Here is a 24,056-nt window from a genome sequence, read left to right as displayed (position 1 = left end):
ATTACTATTATTGCATTTACAAATGTGGTTAATTTGCCAAGACCTTACAGATAACATCTTTTACAGCATATGTGTCTGTAATCTTTATTTGGTACTTGTGTGAGTTATTAGTCCATTATCCTATATTGTTTGGCATTGCATCTTTTTGTTATCATGCAGCCTTCACACTAACACAGTAGTAAACAACATCAAACAGAACAATAGATAAAGCTATTTGTGGTTTTGCAAGCTATGAATTTCTATGGAAGTATGTCTAAAAGTTCCAATTCCCAATAATCTTACTGTCTATAAAGAAGAAAATCCACAGGAGGGCAAAAGCTGTTGATCGCAAAGCCTGCAAATCCATATGGCCTCCCCGTCAGGTGGTGGATCCTTTAATGGAAAAACAGAGCACTCCCAGCAGTGAGATCAGAATGCACACATTTTCTATCAGTATGCAGAGAGATAGAGTGAGAACACTGTATTCATACCTGCAAATTACTGTATTGTGATGTCTAGAATTTTGATTGTACTTCTACCAGGAGACCACTCCCATGACTTTTTCACTTGATTTCCATACTTGAGCCTATTTAGTGTGCACACAATTACAATTGTGTGTCCAGACCGACATAGAATTTTTCAAACTTATGTTCAGTGTTGTAATTATTATTTATTTATTTTTTTCAGGAGAGGGGTTATTAACTTTATTTTAGAGCAACTGAGGTCTTAATTCATGATTTAAAGTTGTCTCTTCAATAGAGCTGAGTTGTGTAAATACATGTTGCCAATTGGCAGGCTGATCCCGAGTAGCAGCAAGATCCTTATCTCAAACTGAACTCCACACAAGGTACCACAGCAGAATTTTACTGTAAGAATAGCAGCTGGATTGTCATGTTCAAACTTGAGCTTGTTGTAATTTTGTAGTAAAAAGTACATGTCAGTAAATATTATATTTAATTGGTAACCTGAATGTTTGTATTTTTTCTTTTTGTAAAATATACAAAATTATCCTCCAGCGAATGAAGATTTTCTGTGCTCCATACCAGACATAAATGTTCCTGTAGAAAACAGCACCAGAGCTTTTTCCAAAACAGGAAGTGGTACATGAATAAAAAACATCGGTAGTGATTATGACATTTGATTATTTGATTTTTTCTGAACAATAATTTCATGTACAGTATGGCAGGATCAGCTCAAGCTTCTTATGCCTCTTTTTTTATTTTTCTTTTTAAAAAGCTTCATAAAACAGTCATTTTGAAACTAGGTAATATAATATTTACTTACCTTTGACCACTTACAAAAGTGTTCGGCTCAAAAAGGGCTAGCTTAAAGAGAGAAGAAAGTAAAATCTAAGAAACAGAAACTTAATTCTCTCTGAAATATCAAAATCCAAGCAGTAACCCAGTTAAGACATACCTCCAATGGCTTCTATGTCAGTCTGTGCATCCGGTTCTTCCAGGAAATGTACTCAGGTGTGCAAGTCAGCTGACAAAGCCATGGGCGTAGCTTTGTTTTTGTTTGCCTGGTTGTATTCAAGGTGCTGCACATCACGACAGGAAATAAAAAGTGCTTTACAGTGGATGGGAGCTTCTCTTTAATTCAGCCATTCTCTATCTCTCTCTTTTTTTCTTTTTTTTACATTTTCCCTTTACAAATGCTGCATTTCACTACATCAATGTATTTCTTATGGATCAGACATTTCCAACAGAGTTTGCAAATGGGTTCATTGCTAATACCTGTTTTGTTTTCATCATATATTAAAACAGCCTCCTTCAAGGGCACATTGTTGCTTTACCATGCCACAAGATTGAAAAGACCCCTTTTTTAAGCGGATATCAGTCTCTTAATAGTTTTCAAGAAAAACAAGTCAAGTTCACCTGAAAATAAATATAAATATTAAATGCTATTTAATCAAAATGCACATATTTGTTTTTCACTTTCTGAGCGATAATCCAAATAAAAAATACTAAACCTATCTGTAATGAGTGCAGTTGTTTTTTTCATTCTAAAAAGCCATTGATCTTCTTTTGTAGGAAACAAATGCACATTGAAAAAAACCCAGCAGCTCTCTCAGAGCTATGTTCCTCTTGATAAATGTCTGCCATCTCAGGTCAACCATCTTCCACTAGCCTCATCCCATCATCCAGCATCTACCTCCATAAAAATCCCAAGGAAAGATGACACTGCACAAAACAAGTCTGACAGGTTTATATATTTAAAAGTTTTATCTTTATGTCATATTTCCTGCTGCATTTTCTGTAGCTTCGCTATACATTTATAGCACATTGTTCAGAATGGCAGCAATAAGTTTGACATGTGTCTCCTCCAGGCTTGATACCATACCATGCCACATTGATGCAACATCAGATGGAAGGTGCCATCAGTCCAGATGCTGGTTCTCCAGATGGGCACGTCGCCAACAGTCAAAAAGTTTACAGCAACTGAACTAAATACATTTTTATAACTAATTTATTTATTCACATTTATTATGACCTGACTGCCTCAGTTTTATAAAACTTCCAGAAACAACAAAAACAGATAAACCAGAGAAAAAATTTCTTTGATTGAACATTTGCACTTTTTATTGGCATATTTAACATGAAACCATTCTGTGGTTATTCCACAGGTTTAATATATCAGATTATAACAGATGTGCAATAGTATTGCAGTACACAGACTTTGCAAAAACTGTATGTATAATGGTTATGGTTGTATTCTTGTTCTTTATTTTATTTTACCACTAATGACTAATCATTTTAGTTATATAAATCTCAACCATTTTGCAAAATTAAGGTGTCTAATATAAAGGCTTTTTTTTTAAAAAAAAAAAAAAAGAAATATTCGCAGTTATCTTCACAGTTCAGCTGGACTGAAGTCAATTAAAAAAAAAAGGTCTGGATGGTCTTGCAGAGCAATGCAGGTTCAGTTAACCCAGACTCTTTTGTGGCAAATTGTACAACAGATTAATTCAGCCCTTTTTGAATGTGACCCTTCATTTCTGTAAAACTAAGTAAGATGCCTGATGGAGCTCATTTAGTTTGCTCATAGAGCTGGAGGTCTAGTTTGACCCACACTTCTCCAGTGGGAACTTCATGCAGGAGCAGTCTGCGGTTTGCTGCTCCTTTGCTCTCCATGTCTTTCTTTATAGTTGCCACGGGAACCTTGGTGCGACCAAGGAAATCTAAAGAGAGAAGAAACAGTCATTTTAAACCAGTGCTATAATGGGGACTTTTCAGTGTTCCAGTGGAGCTGAAGAAGCCCCTTTCTCAACACAGTCTTTCCTCACTTTTCAGGCAACTAATCCAATGGAATCATGAACTTACATGGGCTTTTAGAAAATCAACTAACTTCACTGAACTCTTCTAAATCTCCCAGTGAAGAATGACATGTCAAACCAGAACTGTACAAAATAGTTGATTGCTACAAAGAGTCTGTTCTAATCAAAATGCAAGTTACCAAGTGAAATTAAACCAAATATAAAAGGTGCTTTATTTGCACTGTTATACAATCATTCTTCCACAGTTTAAATGAAACATTAAATGTGTAATTTTACCATGCATATTAGTTAGGGTTATATAAATTGCTAATATTGCTAAGTAACATGTCAAAACGGGTGAAAGCAGACAGAATGAGTCATGTGGTTTCCCTGCCCATACAAGTCGTCTACTTCTATGCATGAGTGTGTCTCACCATCTGGCGAGAACTGATCTTTCTCTAACACAGTGATGCACAGGACATCCTGGTAGAGGTCTTTGACAAAAAACTGGCAGTTGAAGTTCCACTTGGGGCTCAGAGTGTCGCTGACTGGCCGGGACGTGTAGCACTGAGCCCCCATGGTCAGCTCACAGTATGGATTACTCTTACCTGAGGAGACATTAGGATTAAAAAGAAACAACTTCTTATTAGTTTAGCAAGGAGATCTAATTATGTAACATGGGTTGATAATCAGTAATGACTGAGTTGTATCCTGTAACTGGACCTCACCACTGGGCTTGCAGGCTTTGAGCTCTTGGGCTTCAATGACGGTTACCAGTAACCGGCCAATTCCACTGGTCTTTAAAGAGCGAGCTAAAATAAATTTAAATAGCTTGATATGGTACAAGAATACAAAAATTGTATGCCCACATGCTATTGCTGATAAAAACATAGTGTGTTATGTTTGGTTAAGGCACATAAATCCCAATAATACCACAGACAAACACACACAGCAAAACGTGTATGTGTGCTTGTGTTTACCTTGGTATGCCTTCTCTCTCTTTTTCTTCTCAGTCTCTATGAAATGTTCCGATGCAGCTTTAATTTTCTGAACCCATGCTGTCCTGTCAACACAGACATAATTCACCAATGCTGCATTAAATGGTAACCAACAGGTGTTTACGCTGCATGGCTTTTGTGCATGCATACCTTTCACTTAAAGTCTCAGTTTTGAGCGTGTAGACCCGATCGATGTGCGAAACATGGAAGAGTGGCTCATCACTTGACGGGTCTGGTGGCATTTTCACAAGAACCTCGTTCAGAAACAGTGGCTGGAAAGAAACAAGGGATGATGTATAAAACATACCTCAAACATTTTGCTTCCCTACAGATAAATTTATTGCTGTGAAGGTATTTCCATTCTCAGCTGTAAAGGAAAGTGCTTTGCTTCTGCCGTACTGTTTTGTACATCTTCAGCTGTATGCTGGTTTTGGGGCTGAATAACTTGTCTGAGCCCGAGGAGGAGAAAGGTTTGCCACTGTGTGTGAGGAGGAGGAAATCGTTGAAGAGGAAAGCCCACAGCTCTCTGCTGCTCTTGGTTTTGTACAGTCGACCGCTGTGAAGCAACTTCCGAGGTCCAAGACAATTAGTCAGCGAGTTGAAGACCAAGTGCTGGGAGAGAAATGGAGAGGAAGGAAAACAGAAAACAGTCACTAGAACCACAAAGATCCTCTCTGCTTAGAAACGTAAATCTTTGACAGTGTTGCACAGTCGTCAGTCCATCTGGCACGTCTGAGTGTGCTTACCTCCATAGGCCCCTCACACTGGACGTGGTTCTGTATCCATTCAAGCCTGTCACAGTTCTCCTTCTCTCTGACCCCCTCGTTAACCTGAAAGCACAGCTCCTCAGCTCGATCCAGAGCTTCTCGCAGGGGACCGCGGTCTGCATGGCCATCAGGAGTGTGCTCCAAGATCTAACCAGAAGCAAATGTACTGATGTAAAGTCACGCCCAAATTCTTCGCTAGGGAAATGATGATGAAATGTGTTTTTCACATACACTCTTTATGAGCAAAGGGTAGCGAGTGATCCTCTGCATGGGTTTAAGCAGAAAGCTGGACAGTGGCATTCCTTTACAGCGGTAGTTAGTGGCTATCTTCTGCTCAACAGGAAGCAGGAAACATGAAATTAACATTAATTAAATGCATATCACTAGTTTATTTGTGTCTTTTCTGCTTAATACTTACTGACGTTACTTCATAAATCAAGTTATCCACTATCTATACCTTGAGGAAGTCTTTGAAGTCCGGCTGGTTGTGGGTTTTACTCTGCAGCAGGGCAGCAGCATTGAGCTGGCAGGAACAGAAGTGAATGTATGGCTGCATGTGTGCCAGCTCCGAAGCTAACAGGTCTCCTATGAGCTGAACAGGCATGTTGTCTCCTCCGGTCTTTTTACGTACATGAAGGGACCTGGAGTGCACAAATAAAGGGGATGTTAGATGCAATTTTTTCAATATTAATACACTTAAACTTGTTACAACATAGAGGTTGATTACATATCTGACTTATATAAAACCAAAACAAATTATTGTCTTTCTTTTTATAGCCTTTTGTACTTGAGCTTAGTGGTTCCAAACTTTTTGTTTTCTGGTGTTGACTGATGTGAAAGGAGCGTTTTGTTTCTAAACGTCAGAAGCGGTTTTGGTATTTTGTGTGAAAAAATAATACATTGTGAATATTCCACGTTATTTAGGACTTTGAACAACCCTAATTCCAAAAGTTTGGAACACTGTGTCAAATGAAAATAAAAACATAATGAAACCATTTTCACACCTCATAAACTAATATTTCATTACAATCCCAATATATTCTCAACATAGCAAAAATGGTTTATCAGATTAAGAAACAGACAAATATTAGCTCAATTTGTATGTAATGGGAGCAATACATTTACCAGAAAAGTTGTAAAAGGGGCAACAAAATGCTGGAATAGAAATTGCCACAAATCCAAAATACCTGGAGAAGCATTTGGCAACAAATGAAATGAACAGGGCAGTACCAACACTGGGTTATAAAAATGTGCATTTAAGAAAGTTTGAGCCTCTCTCATCTGAGGTTGTTACAGGTTGCTCTAATCTGTGACAGGCGGTGTCTACGGTGTCTAAAAAAAAGTTTCAGAAAAATGTTCTTCAGAGTAAAATTGCTCATTTAAAATGGTGTGAGTAAAAGTAGAAAACTCCCCTGTGGTCAGGTTAATGAAATGTTTAAATTTTTGGAAACAATGGACGCTGTATCCTGCAGTTCTACACTAAAATGCCACTTTCAATGTCTGATATGAATAGAAATAAAATATGGGTTTAGGAGGTTTTGTTTACAGTTATCACAGCATCCCACCCTGGAATTGGGGTTATTATACATCCATAATGTAGGAAGTTGTGCTTTGCAAAGCTTGTTGGAAACTTGAGGTTCTCCCATGAGAAGACTTTAAGGTGACCCACTTTAAGATACCCTCAGTTGCTCAAATCTTATGGTTAAGGACTTCTTCAGATTGGCCTAAAGTTGCCCCAGCGAAACAACTTTGATTCCAGTGAAATACAAGCCAAAATAGATGTAAAGACATCAATCAAGAGAGTTGAAGATGTTACACACGTGACCTACTTCAGCAGTTTGGTGTTGCACATAATTAGGTCCCTCCAGTTGGCAAAGATCACTGTCATTTCAGCGTCTGTCAGACGACCTGACTCAGACATGGGCTTGTGAAACACCTAAGTAAACATACAATAAAATAAATGTAAATAAGAACTATTAATGCAATGATCATGATATTCAAATTTAAGAAAAAAAGCCCAATCATCTCTTATTATGCATGTTTGTACCTCCAGCACCAATTCCAAATCCTCCACGTAGGTTTCCTCAGTCCGGATGAGCTCGTGAATGTAACCCTGTCGCTTCCTCTCCTGAGGGCTCATGGTGTCCAGCGTCATCAGGTCTGCGCACCCTGAAAGCGCACACGCACACAAACACCCATGCACATGCGAGCGCACATGCAAGCATGCGAGCGCCAACACACAAAACCACATGCACAGCAAACACGGGCACAAACACTTTCCTTTCAATCACTAATGTCACATATGAGAAAACATAGCAAGCGGTCAAAAACTTTCCACACATGAACATGTCAAAATCTCCCTTTATTACCAGTTTTATGGTGTTTTCTGTACAGTTGATGCATAGTGAGGCACATTGTAGTTGCAGTGCATGAACATAACATACCAAGCGATGCTGACAACACTGCGACTAAAAACACTGCATTAAAGGAAAAAAGAAAAAAGCACCTTCGATGTTGGAGCGCCCTCTCCAAATGATTGCATAGGTGTGAATGAGAATAGCTAGTGCTTGTGTGAAAAAGCAGAGGAAGACTCAGCTGGTAGTTCAAGTCTCTGAGGTTCAAACTTGGCGCAATCTGGACAAAAACACCATGAGTGTGGTGTTGATTTCTATTTCTATTCTCTTGGTTGCTATTCTAATGTCTACATGTTTTTGGTTTTTTTTGTTTATTTCTGCTGGTGACATCACAGTCTGGTACAGGATGAGTCTCAATTTTAAATATTAGGAACATTAATAAACAAAAACGGTGTATGAGAAATAACTCATTAAATCAGAATCAAGTAGTTGAAATTCAAGCAAAGAGTTAGCAAGCATTAGTCAAGGTGATTTAAGCAACAGTGAGTCTTCACATTGGTCCATCGTAGCAAATTTTAATGTTAGTGCAATAATGACTGACCCTGTTAAAATATTATAATTACACTATTTCTTTTAGCCTTAAATTAGAAAACTAATTAACTTTAGTTTGAGCTGCTTATATAGTTTATTATATACCTTGTAATCAAATGTGTATGATCTCTTATTCCTTCCACAGTTAAACAGTAATTATTGATACACATGCCAATAGTTTTTTTTTTTATTTGTTTTTTTTTAATATCAGTAGGTTTCTTCAGATTGGAAATGACATAAACAAATTACTGCAAGATACTGTAGTGAGAGGTGATGAGATGAAACATGTATAGTCTGAAATAATATATACTTTTCTCAGCCTTTTTTCAGCATCATGTCAAACTGTACTTTATGATTGCTAGCAGATTGTTGGACTTCTGGGATTTTGACCATTTCTCTGAGGTTGCCACCATTTTAGTCATTATTTTTGCATCTCTATGACCTCTTCATCCTGTTGTGGGTTGGAAGGGTGTGCTTATTCCAGGTGATCCTGGATTACAGATGATATACACCAGAAACCCATCACAGGGCTACAACAAAGATATCTGTGCAAACTCATACTTGTACAAATAGCCAGTATGTGTGATACTTTTCAGACTGTGGTGGGAAAAAAGAAAATTTTACTTACTGTGGCAATATCTCAAACTAAAAACCTCAGGCAGGCACTGAAAAAAGGCTGGTCTCCACATTTTCTGACTAAAGAAGAACTCTCTTCAAAAAGACCCAGGGCTTCTTTAAAGGAGCTAAAAGATAAATATCAGCTTTGTGCCTTTCAGATTTCCACTGGGATCAAAAGTACAGGGTACAATAGGTAAAATAAGTGTTTCCCCATCACCAAAACAATCCTCACTAGAGTTTTAGAGCTGCTGCTATGGTCACAAATCAGTTAAAAAGGGAAGTATATAGTCGCTTTGTGAACACAAAGTCTACTAATGTTATATATTTCTATGAGTTGTGGTGTTTTTGTTTTTTTTTGTTTGTTTTTTGTCTCATAGCATAATTCCCTTAATCGGTGCCTTATCTTCAACTTTCTGTCCTGAAACTCTTTTCAGCACATGGTTACCTGTAGCAAATGGAGTGGCCCCACTACACCATCCAAAAGACCCTGATTCCTGAAAAGGGTTCCTGCAGCTGAAATGCATTTTGTCTAACTTGCAAAAAAGAAGACTAAGAAAGACTAAGAAAAGAGGTCTATCACTTGGAACAGGTTCTCCATGCGTATAAATATGGATGTTCAGTTGTCCAACTGTAAAGACCCGGAGGTTTTAACATAAAAGGATGACAAACCACTTTATAGCTGCTGTAGTACATAAAGATTTGTCATAGTTAAAAAAAAAAAGTAATTATTTTGGACATGGCATCATTATTTTTTATTATTTTATGTCATTTCCAGCCAAAGGAAACAAAGGTTGAACAAAATATGTCTAAATCCGAATTTTGGCATGTAAGTCAGCAATATTTTGTTTTAACTGCATCTTTAGCTAAACTTTCCATACTTTTGAACAAAAAAAGCTTCTAAAACTCACGACTAGCTGCCTCCGCCTCACTCCCTTGGTTAATTAGTTAGTTAAAGACACATCAAGGGAAACACAGGGGAGGAGAAAGCGAGAGGGGAAAAGGTTGTGAAATCAACGCCTGACAGGAAAATTCAGGCTGAGCGGGGAGAGTAAAAAGGAGCAAGTAAGAGGCAAAACAAATAAAGAGGAGCAAAGAACACCACAGTCCTGAACAAGTGAGGTGTAAAGTGTGGAGCTGCGCTGTTCTTGCTGGTGGCAGGGCTTCCTGTTGCCAGGGGGCAATTCGCTCAGACAGAAGGGGTGAGACAGAAGAAGGAGGAGAGAGAGGAGGAGGGAGGAAAGCCAGCATTACTATCCTACAGAAGGAGAAAAAAAATGGATGAAATGGAGAAGTGGGAAGGGGGAGGTGAGTGAGATGGAGGAGAGACGGAGAGACAGCAGACGTTAATATCATTTTAATATTGATGCCGGACTCTTACATGCAGATGCATTAATTATGCATTTCTGGGAATGCAAATGTTATTAATAATCATACAAGCCGGAGCATGGTGGTCTTTTCTTACATTTCAGTTCTTTAATGAAGTTCAAACTTAATGTGCACTGGGTGTGCATGTGTCAGAACATGTTCATTAAAAAGCATTTTGGGTTTTTTTTTTTGAGTGCAGCTCTAAATAAATTTACCTTAATTAAATGTTCATTCTTGTTAACAAGAAATCTGCTGCTGGAAGCGAGAACATGCCAGCTGAGAATACTAATTCAAACACACACCTTCTTGACTTAAAAACTGGACTTGCACACATCAGACCAGTCATTTGTGAATGTGCAGTTAATTTACAAGAACTAGAATCACCACCCGGTCAATTTTCCACAAATGTGACTCATAAAATTTCAGACTTATCTGTATAAGCTGTTAAAGGAACAGTTTGAGATTCTTCAAAATAAATTTAGCCCATTTTTTTCTCCCCCAAAGATTAATTGATTGACCAGTCTTACATTAAATGGTAGTCAATCCTCTCATGTAACTCTTAAAAGTCAAACAATTCCTTTAAATGATTTTCAACCCGGTGCATTAAGGGAAACCTAAAAGGCCAGATTCCTTTTGCTTGCAGGGATCAAAAGAAATGCAACATTTTTTTTGGATTTGTGAAACTAAAATAAAAATATCAGTAAAATATGCATGGAATCAACCCTTTTAAGAGCCACTGGTGCATGTTCACATATTCCCTCAGTGATTGATAAAAACAACAACTTAAAGCTTACCATGAGTGTCTCCATGCTCTGATATGGATAAGGAATCTACAGTACCTGGAGTGAGCCAAGTTAATCAATAAGAGAGTGAAAGTTGGCTTGCACAGCTGGCAGACATGTTTTATGTGTTTCTGTGTGCGCATGCAGTCTTATTTTCTCTCCATGGCAGAATCTCTACTGCAGGAATTCCAACTGCATGTCTGAATTATTGATTTTCTCTCAAATGGTGTAATAAAAAAAACACTTCTTCAGTGACAAGTTAAGGCTGAAGAAAAGTATAATGGCTACTCACATTGCTGGCTGGGGTCCGATTCTGTAGTCATCTTGACATAATTGGTCGGCAGAAGGCCTGTGACCCCATTGGCTTCTCCTTTCCACCAATCGGGATTCGTCTTGTCGAGGATGTTGATCAGCTGACCCTTGGAGAAGCTCAGCTCATCCTGATTGGCAGCGGTGTAGTCATACATCGTGATAACTTGGCACACTGACAGATCAAGGGAGACATATTGAGTGTTGATGGGATGCAAGTGTACGAAGGAGATCAGGTCTGAGAATTAGTGTTCATTGAAGACCGCTGGCTCTTAATCGTCTGCTGCACTGTGTGCAAATACTGTGTATTTCATGTTAAAGAGCATCCTTAAGCATGCTAACATGCTTTGCTAAGATGTAAAATAAATCTGCCCCATTTAAATTCTTTAGCATTATGTGTTGTAAATATTTTAAAATTGTCAACTCAATTAAAAAAGCATGTAGCACAGATACTTTTCTGGGGTCTTGGTGCCTGTTTATCAAACCACTTCAGGCATTAAAGCATCTTTTGTACTTTTATGTAACTAATTTATTATCATTAATTTATTTCCTTTAATTTAAACATATTAATTTTATATAATTAATTTATTACTTATCTTTATTAATTGCTATTATTGTATTCAATATTTAATTTTAATTATTTTTTATTCCAATCTTTTTCTTTATGTAACATTTTTTTCCCTGTAGTTTGTTTTTTACATAACTGTATTTAATTCAGGAGTTGATGATTTAATGATTTCTAGTTTTCAGGGCAGTAATAAGTATTTTAATTTAATTTCATATTTCATTTATTAAGTATATGTACAATACAAATTATTTTTAAAAAGTATGTCAATATTTAAATAAATATAGCAATTAAAAAAGACCAATGCAATGATTTACATTAAAAACATTTACACAAGGTTTTAACATTATAAAAACAAATTTTAAAAGTTTTAAAATGTCAACGTGTCAAAGGACTTGGAAAAATTGTGATATGATTAAAAAACTAACAAAAAAAAAAACAGTAAAAAAATCTAAAGTAAAGCATTACAGATGGGTGGAATTCATAATATTGTAGGATGCATAATATTTATACTGTATATGTAAAGAATTCTGAGAAAACTCAGTACACACATAAAACTGAAATCCTATTTTTAGATGTTGGGATCAGCATTAAATTCTATATAATGAACTGAGGAACAACATTGAAAAAAAGTTTGTAATGTGATACCCCTGTACACCAAAAAAAACAAAACAAAAACCCAGATACGTTTCCTTTTTCTAGTAGCCACAGCTCATTTAAGACTGACACAAAGTAAAACGCTGTCCGGTGGGCTGATTAATTGTGTCATTTTATAAAATGTAAAAAAAACTATCCGTCTGTACAATTCTTAATAGTATATTGATATGAACATGTTAAAAATACATTCCAAGAAATACGGCCACATTTTTTAGCAGGATTAATGAAGTAATTTTAATTCTCAATATGGACATCACAAAATTAAAATACAGCAACAACAGATAGAAAATAAACCTGACTAAACTAATGTATAATGAACACAGACTGAACAGCCTATAAAGGATGTTGTGCTGAGTGTGTGTTGTGAGTGTGTCAGCCATCACCTGGCAGAGGGGAGGGAGAAGACTTGATGCTGGAGGGACCCAGGAGCTTGACATGAGAGGAATGAAACCAGCCTCTCTGCTTCTTTTTACCCCGAGCCTGGGGGGGGAAACGAGTTAGCGAATCCATCAGTCTGCAGTTGCTTCAGCTCCAAATTATAAGCCAAAGCTTCATCGATGTATTGACTTTGCCAGTGTGCTGCACCTCCACATATCCAGCAGTGTAAACAGCAAGTTACATCAAGCTGCAACAGAATTGAATTCACTGTCTACAAAAATGAAATCAAAAGTCAGCTGTTTGTAAAATAAACAGAAAAGGACATGAAACAGTTTGACAGATGTGTGATATTTGTATAGAGAGCATCAACCAGGGCTGTATCTGCAGTCTCAGCTCCGAGCTGACAGAGTGGACCTGACCTCTAACAGCTGTAGATGAATGGCCTTATTGATACATCCAGGCTACTTCTCACCAACTCGGCATCAGTTTTGCTGCACAAGTTGCACACATTATTCCACCTTCCAGTTATTCACACTCACTGGATATAAAAAATGGAAACTGGCAAATCCTTTCAATAATAACCTTATACACGGATATGTTTCTTTATTAACCCAGCCGCTTGTTCTATGAAAGTAAAATTGTGGAAACCATTTTTTAAACCTACAACAGTGCCTTCATTTTCTTTTCCCTTTCTTATCAAGCTTAAAGACATTCAGTTTGCCATCAATAAGAAGTCGAATAATAAATATTTGGATGTGAAAGGCTGGAAACAAGGCTTTTTAAAATTTTTTTTTATTTTTTTAATAATGGTCAAGAATACATTTTGGTAGTTTTTCTGACCGCTCAGAACGTTGCTTCAGCTTATATGTGACAGGATGTCAACAGTAATGATGCTTGTTGCCCAATTAATTCAACATATCCCATTAACATTAATGAAGTCTGTTTAAGGAAATGCTGCTGAATTAATTATGGTTACGCTTAGCTTGAGGGTGCAATTAACCTTGCACTTTACTTCTGTACTTGGAGCAAAGTGAAAATGTTTAACTTTTTAGAGGAAATTTTGAGACTCAGTTTGTGGCTACATCAGCAGACTGGGCAGATAGATCAGGTAAAGAAGAGTATCTTATGAGCCCATGCTTGGTTGCCTTATGGAAATAATCTGTGTTTGTTTTTTTGAATCCCACTTTTATTTACTGGTTCAGGGTGTAACATTTGTAGAGCCCATCAGCCTTTAGGGACAGACCTGCAGTTCGCCAAGCCACCAGCTGGAGGAGTTCTTAGCCTGGACCACGATCAGTTGTCCTGGAGTTAGACACAGCTGCTGTGGTGTGGGGGCCTCGATGGTGGCGACAGCTTGAGCAATCTCTGGTGACCAAACAGACGTTGATGCAGACCAGAAAGATGTCGCCAGTCAAGATAATAACCGAGATAAAGGGTTGATTGTGATCTTGTATTGTGTGAGTGTTACTTTCTCACCAGGTTTCTTAGGTGGACATCCAGGTCTTGAAGTCTAAATTAACAAACAAATTAATGGATGTACAGTAATGATTAAAGTATTAGAAGTTGGTAAAATAAAAAAAAAAATGAAACCCTTTAGTCAATTACTTAACAAAATTTTACCAATAAAGGTCAAATAGTTCACTAGTCTGGTTTTATACTTGTAATTAATTTGGATCAGAAAGATAAAATCTTCATGTTATATAAAACATTTCTATCATCAGTAACACATCTCACCTCTAGCTCAACAGGTCGCACATAGTTGGAGGGAAACACTCCAGTATGGTCGCCAATGCATCCACGCCACCATTCTCCTTCTTTCTCCGTCACCATGACAACATCCCCCTCAACAAACGTCAGGTCCCCTGCCTCTGGGCTCTCATATGTGTACAAGGCTACATATTCTGGTCAGGATTGACACCAGACATCAACATCAGGACAAGTTTTGATGTGTAGATATGATGCCACAACTCATACAGCTGGTTATTAAACTACACCTACCTTCTAGCTGAGCTGAATCTGACAAGTCCACTGCATCCGCACTGTGATTGGAACAATATGCTTTAAATTAAGTCCAAGAATCAAGTCAGACTTTACACCAAAGGTACGTGTGTGCGTTCATACTCTGTACTTCCAACCGCCTCCAATGAGACGTAACTTTTGGGGAACCATCCCTGCAAATCATTGAGCTGTCCAAACCACCAGTCATCCTTCTGCTGCATCACATTGATGATGTCACCCTGTGAGAAGCTCAGCAGCGCGCCGCCCACATCAAAGCAAATGCTGGCGAGAGTTTCTGAGGTGGGTGACCACGAAGAGACAGCCCGAGCAAACAAAGTAACTGGAGGCTGAGGAGAAAGAACAGAGGAGCAGTTCAGATCAATTCAACTTCACCTGGCTCTTTTCTACTATAACACATAACCTAGAAATGCTAGTCCCACTAACACTGATTCAAAGTATTGGGGAAAAGGGCAAAACTGAATGCCTGTGTGACCTGCAAAAAGGCAGAGAAAAAGAGCTCCCAGTAGAGAAAATCTATAAATATACAGCCATGCTGCTACTGAAGATGTGTGTTTGTGTCAGCAGGAGTGAGTCTACCAAAGCAAGACCCACTTCAGCTCCTGCCAAAGTCAGTTTGTGACCAAGACATATGACAACAGCACAGATCATTACACCAGCAGCAAACCCAGCAAATATTATCAATCTTAAATTAAGATATGACGCAACAGACTGAATATATATGGGGTAAAATGTTTGTTTCCAATGCGAAAGTATTCATCAATACAACATTGTTAATTGTTGGCTGGATCAGAATATAACCCAGTTTAGATTTCAGACTGCCAGGATGCATGGATGATTTAAAGCACATATGGTGATTTCTAATTAGAATTAGATAGAAATTATAAAGAAATAAGATCAGAAAGCTATCTGTCCATCCAACAATGCACCCATCCATCCATCCATCCATCCATCCATCCATCCATCCATCCATCCATCCATCCATCCATCCAACGATCCATCCAACAATCCATCCAACGATCCAACAATCAATCCATCCATCCATCCATCCAACAATCCATCCATCCATCCATCGACAATCCATCCATCCATCCATCCAAAAATCCATCCATCCATCCATCCATCCATCAACAATCCATCCATCCATCCATCCATCCACCCATCCATCCATCAACAATCCATCCATCCATCCATTGATTATCAGATGGGGCAGCAGCTTAAGCAGAGAAACAAAGACTTCCCTCTCCCCAGTGACTTCTCCCAGCTCACCCAGGAGAATCCCGAGACATTCCCAGGTCCCTCCACCGTGACATTTAAAACAATTACACCCTTTATTTCCTTGCTTGGAACAAATCAAAGTTTTGGTGTCAACGTTTGGTGCTTTGGAAATCAAGACCACGGCAAATGAGTACATTTTAGGGTGATTTACCTGTAAAATCGTCACTAAAGAATTCATTGTTATCTCTTTGCTGACGCTGCACTTAAACATTGTTTTGACACATGCAACAGATGCAGATGAGAGAAACGTTAACATGATTGTTAGTCTCTCTAGACTGCATGTTTGCAGCTAAAAGTAAAATTTTGTCATGATCTCCTCACCTGTGAAGTGTCTGAATGTGCAGAGACTGTGCCATGGCCACCCTCTGCTATACCTGGTTCTCTAGATAAAACAGAAAGGACACATCATAAGTGAAGATAAACATGCTAACAAGCTGAATTACAATAACTGATACAGACCAACTGCGAGATGACTTAAATATTAGAGACTGCCTCATACTGAGGCTTAAAGCTGTTACCTTGTGTTTAGTTGGAGGGGGAGAGAAGCCATTGTTCCAGGAGAGGACGGGGATGCCTCAGAGGTAGAGGGGGTAGGACACTTCTCGGCATAACTCTGGGGGAACCAGCCCCTGTTTCCACGGTAACTCCCACACAACCAGCCAGGCTCACCAACGGTGTGCTCATCCACCTGCATCATGGAAAACACACTTTAATCCCAGTTAATCATGTGCAACATAAGAAAATAAACACGATGTTTCTCTACTGCAGCCATTTTCAGCACCAATTATGAACAACTGCACCAGATAAACAAACAATTAGTGTGTTTGGACACCCATCACACAAACATGTGACAACAACAATTACTCCACCAGCTTCAATTAGCCTGTTTCAGCTGCATATTTTAGAGGCTGCATAACAGAACAGATGAATATCTTACATGGATTGTACTTATAAATGTGGTAGAAAGGTGCATGTTTTACTTGATATATCTGAAATTAAACCCGTTTGGGTATTAGTAAAAGTAAATGTATCATACACACCATACTGACCATCAAAGAAGTTTATTTGTATTTATGATCAAACGGTATATGATTTGACAGCATCCACAACTAAAGAAGCATCATCTATCTAGAAAATCACTTCTGCTAATCAGACTATAAAGATTGATTTTATGATGTTCAACTTTTTTTTTTCTTTAAGTGGCAAAATCAATGTAATTATAAAAATTAAAAGCTTTTTTTAAAATTCAAAACAATTTAAGTTTGATGCTAATGACTGTGAAAGAGGATGTGAATGAAACACCACATTATTAATAATCCACATTGCAAGGATCTTGTAAGTGCTGGGGTTGTTTTTTGTGTGTATTCACTATCTAAAATCTAAAATCATCATTTGCAATTAGCAGGAATCTGAGTCCATCATTTCATCATATTTGAACATAATTACGCAAAGTTATAAACTTTAGCCAAACAAAATCAAGGCAAGATTTGAGGCAGGTGCTGATACTTCTCTAATACTTCTCTAAAAAAGATAAACAAGTGCTGTAAAGTAGGGTTTAAAAAATATCTAGAGATGAACACAAGTCCTATTGAGCAAGCTGGAAGAAATAGATGGAAAAAATAAGTTTTCTGAAGAAGTGCATGACATGAAATCTGAACCAGAAACCAAGGATTTTAAGCATTTTGAAGTTTGAAATAGCTATATTTTTACAGTAATGTATTAAATAAATGTATTATGTGTGTATTAATAGAATGTATTAAATAATTGAAAAAAAAAACAAGGAAAAATAAAATTGCACATGTCATGTGTGTTTTGTACCTCTATGAGATGGTCTGCCTCTATACTCAGCTCATCTGCGTTGCGGGCAAAAAAGGAGTACAAGGCTCTGTACGTCGTCAGCTGCTGTCCTCTCTGTTCTTGCTCTTCTTTCTTCCTCTTCTGCTCCTCCACTTCTTTTTGTTTCCGTTCCTCTTCCAGTTCCCTTTTCTTCCTGTGCTCCTCTTCCTCCCTTCGTCTTCTCTCCTCTTCCTGAGCCTTCTCCTGGGCCGCTCGGAGACGAGCCTGTGCCTCCCTCTCCTCCTCCTCCCTTTGCCTGGCCCTCTGCTCCTCCAGGAGCCTCCTCTGACGTGCCTCTTCTTCCTCCCTCTCCTTTTTCTCTTGTTCCCTCTGCTCCTGCTCCCTCCTTTCTTGCTCTAGCTTGGCCTGTCTGTGGGAAGCAAACTCTACTTAGACAAAAGCCATCTGAAGTGTGAGCTGCACAAAGGGAAAATGTCATTAGAAACGAAGCAGATTCAGGGGACGGATCATCGGACATCATCTGCTCCATGCGGCAGATACAGAGAAATAAGCCGCATGCCCCTTCAGATTCACCTGGCTGCCTCTTCTTCCTCTCGCCTCCTCCTTTCTTTCTCCTCCTCTCTGCGTCGCTGCAGCTCCCTCAGTTTCTCCTCTTTCACTCTGTACAGGTCGTCCAGGACAGCCTGCTGCTTCACTTGCTTCTCCCTCAGCTCCTGATGCAGTCAGAGCATGCAGTGCAGGGAGACACGTCAACATCTCTCCTCTTACTACTGTTATAACTTCCACCGAGTAATTACCGCAACAGCCATTAATGACCACGTAAACATGCAGATATGCTGAACCTTTTTCATCCTCTTTCAAACACATAAATCGTGCAGGTTAAAAACTGTGTCTGTGTGTGTTTTACCCTCCGGCGTGCATCCTGTTTACATAGAAAACACTGACTAGAACAAATCCCATGGAGAGAAAAGACAACCACAAAAAAAAAAAAAAGGTACTAAACCAGAGCTCCATGTAATGAGTTTACAGACAAAGAACAAAGAAAAGCAAACAAATCCAACTATAACAGCATGAAAAGGACAAAATTGCGGTGAAAGGGAACACAAGAGGGTACATAAAAAAAGACAATAAGGAAAGGTGATGGAAAAAAATAAAGTGGGAGGTGAAGCTAGAGGGAGGGTTAACCTTGATAAGAAGAAAGAGCTGGTTGAGGCAAGCCAGCAGGGACAGAAGGCCTCGCAGGACACAGTCATCCATATCCCCAAGCTATTAAAAAAAAAAAAACAGTGTAATGATGAAAGTGGGGAGATTAAAGATGAGAAGACAAGATGTGAAGTGTGTGATGAACACAGAGACACAGGAATCAGTGGAGACGTAAATAAAACATAGTTGTGAATTTAAAAAGGAGAAAGGGAAATCATAAACACAGTAAAATAAAAAAGGTAAAGAAAGAAGAAATCCAGGTTGTGCAGAAAGGAAGACAAAGAGAAGAAAAGAAAGATGGGTTAAAAGCTACAAAAGCAGATGAAACAATAGCAGTTGAACAGAGCAAAAAGAGGAAGAGCAACCTTTTTTAATGCAACCATTAGAAGACACAATCTGATGAGAGAGGAATTCTGTATAAGTACTGCAACATTTGGTTCTCCACTGGCTAATATGTGAATCATATTCTAAAAAATTGGTAAAAAAAAATGTTGGATAACAAGGTTTTCTTTGCCTGATAGGGGATACTTTATTCACTGTATCCGGCTAAACAGGATTTAATCAGTTTTGAGGCATGTTGAGGATGGTTTCATTCAGATTGGGTTTAGTTCCACCCTCTGACAGGCACTGAGCATGCTCTGTAACCTTGTTTATGTTGACCACTGACCTTAAGCTCCTTGTTGTACTGCTCCATTTGGGACAGTTTGTCTGTTGTTTCCCTTTCCAGGATGTCAAGCTGGTCCTTTAGCCTGCGGCAGTTCACACTCTTCTCTGTCACACTCCCGGTGAGGGAGCTCAGAGTCACCGCTGTATAGCGATAGGTCAGAGGTCAGAGGCATACAGGACGATTCATAAACCAGTTTAACCTCTGCAGGTTGTGAAAGCAAACATTTGCCACTAACTGGAGAGTTTGTTGATGCTGATGCTACGCAGCTTCTCGGTCAGCCGCTGTTGTTCTGGAACCAGCTGGGAGAGCTTCTGGTGCCATTCCTGTGCCAGACAAAGAGCCACGCATGTGTGATGAGGAAAATAAGGGGAAATAAAAAAAAATTAAAAAAAATAGACTCATGGGAATCACTCAAAGTAGAAGTCAGACAACAAAGAAAAGTTGAAACCTCAAACTCAAGCTGTAGCGCGTTAATCTCAGTGATGCGTGTCTCCCTCTTCTGATTGATGAGGTCGACCTCTGCCTTCTGAATCCGCCTCTTGCTCTGAGCATCCCGGAGACGGTCTGAGATCTGCTTGTGCTTGTTGCCCTGTGGCGTACATCACGCACGTTACAGCATGCCCGCGCTTGTCCGTCAACTTCAAGTCGTCATATTAATATGTACTTTTATCGACGTTAGCGTAGTCTCACCACAGCCTCTAGCTCCAACTCCAGGCTCTTCTTTTTCGCCCTCAGCCGTGAGATCTCCTCTTGCTCTCCGTCTTTTCTCCTCCCCAGCTCCTCTTTCTTCCCTCGCTCCCACTCTTCCCTCCTCTGGCGCTCCATCTCCTGCTTTGCTGCCTGGAAAGATACAAAGGTGGATGGTTAGCACAGGCGAACAAGCATGACACTGCGTCCCACAACTGCTCCCACGGACCTCCTTCCTCTCCAGTTCTCTCAGCCTCTCCTCCTCCCTTTGTCGCTCCATCTCTCTCTGCCTCTCCAACCGCTTCTCCTCCTCCAGCCTCCTCCGGCTCTCCAGCTCTCTGGCCTCCCTCTCTTTCCTTTCTTGAGCCTCCCTCTCCTCCTTTTCCCTCCTCACTCTTTCCTTCCTCTGGTCCTCTTCCAGAGCCAGACGCCGCTTCTCCAGCTCTGCGCTGCCTCGTGCAAAGTTCTCCTTCAGCTTGTCCTCATAAGACACTGAGGGAAAGAGAATTTAAGAAACATGACACATTCAGAGATTCTTTCTAACGTAACCTGGAGAGTGTAGCCTTACCACTGTTCTTATTCTTCTGCGCCGTCTCCATCTCTGCTGTGTCTATTAAACAGGGACTTAAGTAGGGCCCCGTTCCATTAACAAGCTCACTGGACTTTATTCCTCCTCTGACAAGAGAGAAAAAGATATTACTCTGTGATATTACTCTAATTTTGACAAACTTGCCGCCGGTTCTGTGTGCTACCTGACACAGGGAGGTACCAGGTCTTGAGGCAGTGTGAGAGGTAGTGGCCGACCAGTTTTAGCCATGTCCAAAAGGTGCATGGCAAGAATGAACTCATCCGCTCGCAGTTGACCGTCCTTATCCACATCTGCCAGGCTCCTGCACATATATAACACATTACCTCACATTAGGAAGAATATCATGGCAGGGATATTCACCTTTAGACCAATGAGGAATGTTTCTGCTTGGCCTCTTGGAGAAATTGGAGCAACCTTTAGTTTTTAGTTTAGTTTAGTTTTTTTAGGATCCCCATTAGCTGTCGCAAGCTTCAGCTATTTTTCCTGGGGTCCGGCACAATTATAACATCAAAAAACAAAAAACTTGTAAAAGTTACACAGCACATCTGCAATTCAGGTCAGTCCTGTAATACAAGTTATTTACATATTCAAGTCCATCTCCTTACATCCACTTTTACATACTAAATGCATGCATGTCATGTCAATTCATGTTATATCTAGTACTTTACCATAATACATCGTATCATATAAACAGTTTACTGTAATACACACTATTCATTCACAAAAATATGCTTACTCATAATTGGATATCGACCTAGATATTTGATTATCTATAATACAAATCTTCAAGTACACCTCTATCCACATTATCAATTTGTTTATTATATTACACATTTGTATTTATTATACTTTTATCATCAAACCCCTATAATTATGATTTATATAGATACCTGTACTTTTGAGAAATAGTCTTTTATTAATATTTTAAAGTTTTTTAGGTCAGTGGTTAATTTAATGTTCTTCGGTAGTGAATTCCATATTTTCATGCCTCTAGACATAACAGTTCTTTTTATGGCATCTGATTTTGCTTTAGGCAAGCTAAAATTTCCATCTTTTGCATGTCTTGTGGTATATTTGTGATTTCCAGCACTAAAAGTAAGGTTATTAAATAAAATAACAGGTAGTTTTAATACAGATATATTTCTAATTACAACTGTCAATGAATATAAGAGTCTGTCTTTGACCAACAGCGAGTTAAGTTTCTCATGCATTGTGATGATATTTGTCCTGAAATCACACTTCAGTATCGTTCGGGCAGCTCTATCAGCTTTAACCAGCAATTACAAGTTTCTATAAAATTGACACACAGCATACAGAATCTATATGGCATGAGTTATAGATAATCTGTTAACATAAAGCTAACACATCCGGCAGATAGAGGTCATAAATCTGAACTAGTATGGTCATTCTGGCCTTGAGAGGGCTTTACTGTGAAAAAAGATTAATACGCTACTAGTGTTTAGTGTCAAGAAGGAGGTGCTCTTTAAACCCTTGCTAGATCAGTATTATACCTTATCCCGAACACTTGACATGCTGCAGAGGTGCAGAATTAAACTGGAGGTGTTTTCCTGATTTTTCTTCCTCTTCATATTTTCCAGAAGTGATGTAGCTTCTCTACTGAGCGAATACATAACGAACGCTAACCTGCTGAGCTGTACAGTAATATAAGAGCACAGCAAACTGCATCCAGCTGCTGATGCAGGGACCTCATAAACAGGTTTCTGTATGGGGTGTGATTTGCTGCCAAATTGTTTTACACTGGCTGCTGCGGTTATTACAATGCAGATTAGAAAATGTTCTCCTCTTTTAATATTGATCTGAAGGAGCAGTCAATGCAGGAGAAGAGTTAAATGGCACATCTGAAGGAGAGAGTCTGGGTTAATAAATAACAGTTGATAACAGCTGTTATGACGCCATTATCTCCAGTTGAGGGCTTAGGTCAACAGTAAGAAAATCTGCTGATGTCTTGACTTGTTGTATGCTTGTGGGGACAGATGCTTTGCTCTGTTAGTTTGTCATTTCTTGAGGGAAATGGATGTTTGCCAGCTAGTTGTTAACTTTGTCTGACATTTGATGACATGCAGTGTGTAACTTGTCAGAGCTCTTCCAGTGAAAACAACTGTCTACGTTCCTGGTAGTGGGATTAATGGCAGTAATGGAAGTAATGCAAATCGTTGAAGTTGTGGTCAATAACTCACAAGCACTGAGCTCAAAGACATTTAGAGTTTGATTTAGGACTCAGCTGGAAAGTTTCTCACTTTAAGTCATGCAAAGTTAAATTGATTACCTGCCAAATCCAGTAAACAAACACACACACACAAACACACACACACACACACACACACACACACACACACACACACACACACACACACACACACACACACACACACACACACAAACACACACACTTACCAGATGGTAGCTAGCTGAGTTTGGGTCAGATTTGATGCCATCAGTGCATTTCTAACCTGAGGTCCTGCAAAGTGAAAATAATAGCAGAATTAATCCAATCCACTTTATTAATATAGCACATTTTATAAACGTAAACAGTTTCCAAAGTGCTGCAGAGAATAAAACAAAAAACAATGTTACAATACTAAAATATCAGTAAATACAAAGTAATAAACTTAAAATCAATCCCAATAAACAGTTGAAAACCCATAAATTTAATAAAAATGAAATAGTAACTAGAAAAAAAGAAATGAAAGTACACAGAGGACCACACAACTCACACGGTGTTAAAAGCCAGAGAATAAAAGGGAGTCTTAAGACAAGACTTAAAACACTTTAGGGTGGAGGCTGTTTTGACATGGGGGAGACGGGCATTCCACAGTTTAGGTCCAGCCACGGAAAAGGCCCTGTCCCCCCAGTTTTAAGCCTTGTCTTCGGGACCATAAAGCTAGAGCTGGCCCTCTGACCTCAGAGTGCGCAGCGGAGTATAAATTTGGATGAGGTCAGACATACTGTATATTTAGTGGCCAGTCCATTCAAATCCTTAAAAACAAACAAAATCTTAAAATCAACTCTAAAACCAACAGGAAGCCAGTGCAAAGACACAAGAATCGGGGAGATGTCTAATGTTTTTTAGTTCCTGTTAAAAGGTGCGCAGCAGCATTTTGGACTAACTGCAGTCGATAAAGAGCTCTGAATTAATTTACTCAATGTAGCTGGTGTGTGTGTGTGTGTCTGCAGAGTTT

The 24,056-nt window shown here is 39.0% G+C and overlaps 1 protein-coding gene across 1 annotated transcript in view; it reads right to left on the bottom strand.

Annotated features, from left to right (window-relative positions):
* Nucleotides 1-3,008: 3,008 nt before the first annotated feature.
* itsn2a (intersectin 2a) overlaps nucleotides 3,009-24,056 on the bottom strand; it is a gene marked incomplete at its 3' end in the record, with an annotated part of 32,710 nt that continues 11,662 nt past the window's right edge. The window contains exons 8-39 of the mRNA XM_079255300.1: nucleotides 23,272-23,335; nucleotides 21,020-21,157; nucleotides 20,836-20,942; nucleotides 20,497-20,759; nucleotides 20,271-20,420; nucleotides 20,029-20,169; nucleotides 19,816-19,903; nucleotides 19,581-19,720; nucleotides 18,896-18,976; nucleotides 18,284-18,423; nucleotides 17,732-18,119; nucleotides 16,432-16,601; nucleotides 16,235-16,295; nucleotides 14,741-14,964; nucleotides 14,618-14,658; nucleotides 14,354-14,520; nucleotides 14,096-14,129; nucleotides 13,863-13,984; nucleotides 12,625-12,721; nucleotides 11,003-11,194; nucleotides 10,723-10,767; nucleotides 7,048-7,169; nucleotides 6,830-6,936; nucleotides 5,458-5,641; nucleotides 5,232-5,330; nucleotides 4,980-5,147; nucleotides 4,633-4,845; nucleotides 4,384-4,505; nucleotides 4,216-4,298; nucleotides 3,964-4,047; nucleotides 3,670-3,843; nucleotides 3,009-3,160 (exon numbers count right to left, since the gene is read on the bottom strand). Of these exons, the coding sequence (XP_079111426.1) occupies nucleotides 3,009-3,160; nucleotides 3,670-3,843; nucleotides 3,964-4,047; nucleotides 4,216-4,298; nucleotides 4,384-4,505; nucleotides 4,633-4,845; nucleotides 4,980-5,147; nucleotides 5,232-5,330; nucleotides 5,458-5,641; nucleotides 6,830-6,936; nucleotides 7,048-7,169; nucleotides 10,723-10,767; nucleotides 11,003-11,194; nucleotides 12,625-12,721; nucleotides 13,863-13,984; nucleotides 14,096-14,129; nucleotides 14,354-14,520; nucleotides 14,618-14,658; nucleotides 14,741-14,964; nucleotides 16,235-16,295; nucleotides 16,432-16,601; nucleotides 17,732-18,119; nucleotides 18,284-18,423; nucleotides 18,896-18,976; nucleotides 19,581-19,720; nucleotides 19,816-19,903; nucleotides 20,029-20,169; nucleotides 20,271-20,420; nucleotides 20,497-20,759; nucleotides 20,836-20,942; nucleotides 21,020-21,157; nucleotides 23,272-23,335 (4,361 nt within the window). The remainder of the gene's footprint in view (nucleotides 3,161-3,669; nucleotides 3,844-3,963; nucleotides 4,048-4,215; nucleotides 4,299-4,383; nucleotides 4,506-4,632; nucleotides 4,846-4,979; nucleotides 5,148-5,231; nucleotides 5,331-5,457; nucleotides 5,642-6,829; nucleotides 6,937-7,047; nucleotides 7,170-10,722; nucleotides 10,768-11,002; nucleotides 11,195-12,624; nucleotides 12,722-13,862; nucleotides 13,985-14,095; nucleotides 14,130-14,353; nucleotides 14,521-14,617; nucleotides 14,659-14,740; nucleotides 14,965-16,234; nucleotides 16,296-16,431; nucleotides 16,602-17,731; nucleotides 18,120-18,283; nucleotides 18,424-18,895; nucleotides 18,977-19,580; nucleotides 19,721-19,815; nucleotides 19,904-20,028; nucleotides 20,170-20,270; nucleotides 20,421-20,496; nucleotides 20,760-20,835; nucleotides 20,943-21,019; nucleotides 21,158-23,271; nucleotides 23,336-24,056) is intronic.

The sequence above is a fragment of the Telmatherina bonti genome (genome assembly GCF_933228915.1).
Source record: "Telmatherina bonti genome assembly, chromosome: 16".
NCBI classification, from domain to species: Eukaryota; Metazoa; Chordata; class Actinopteri; order Atheriniformes; family Telmatherinidae; genus Telmatherina; species Telmatherina bonti.
This window is presented reverse-complemented; position numbering and strand designations above follow the sequence as displayed.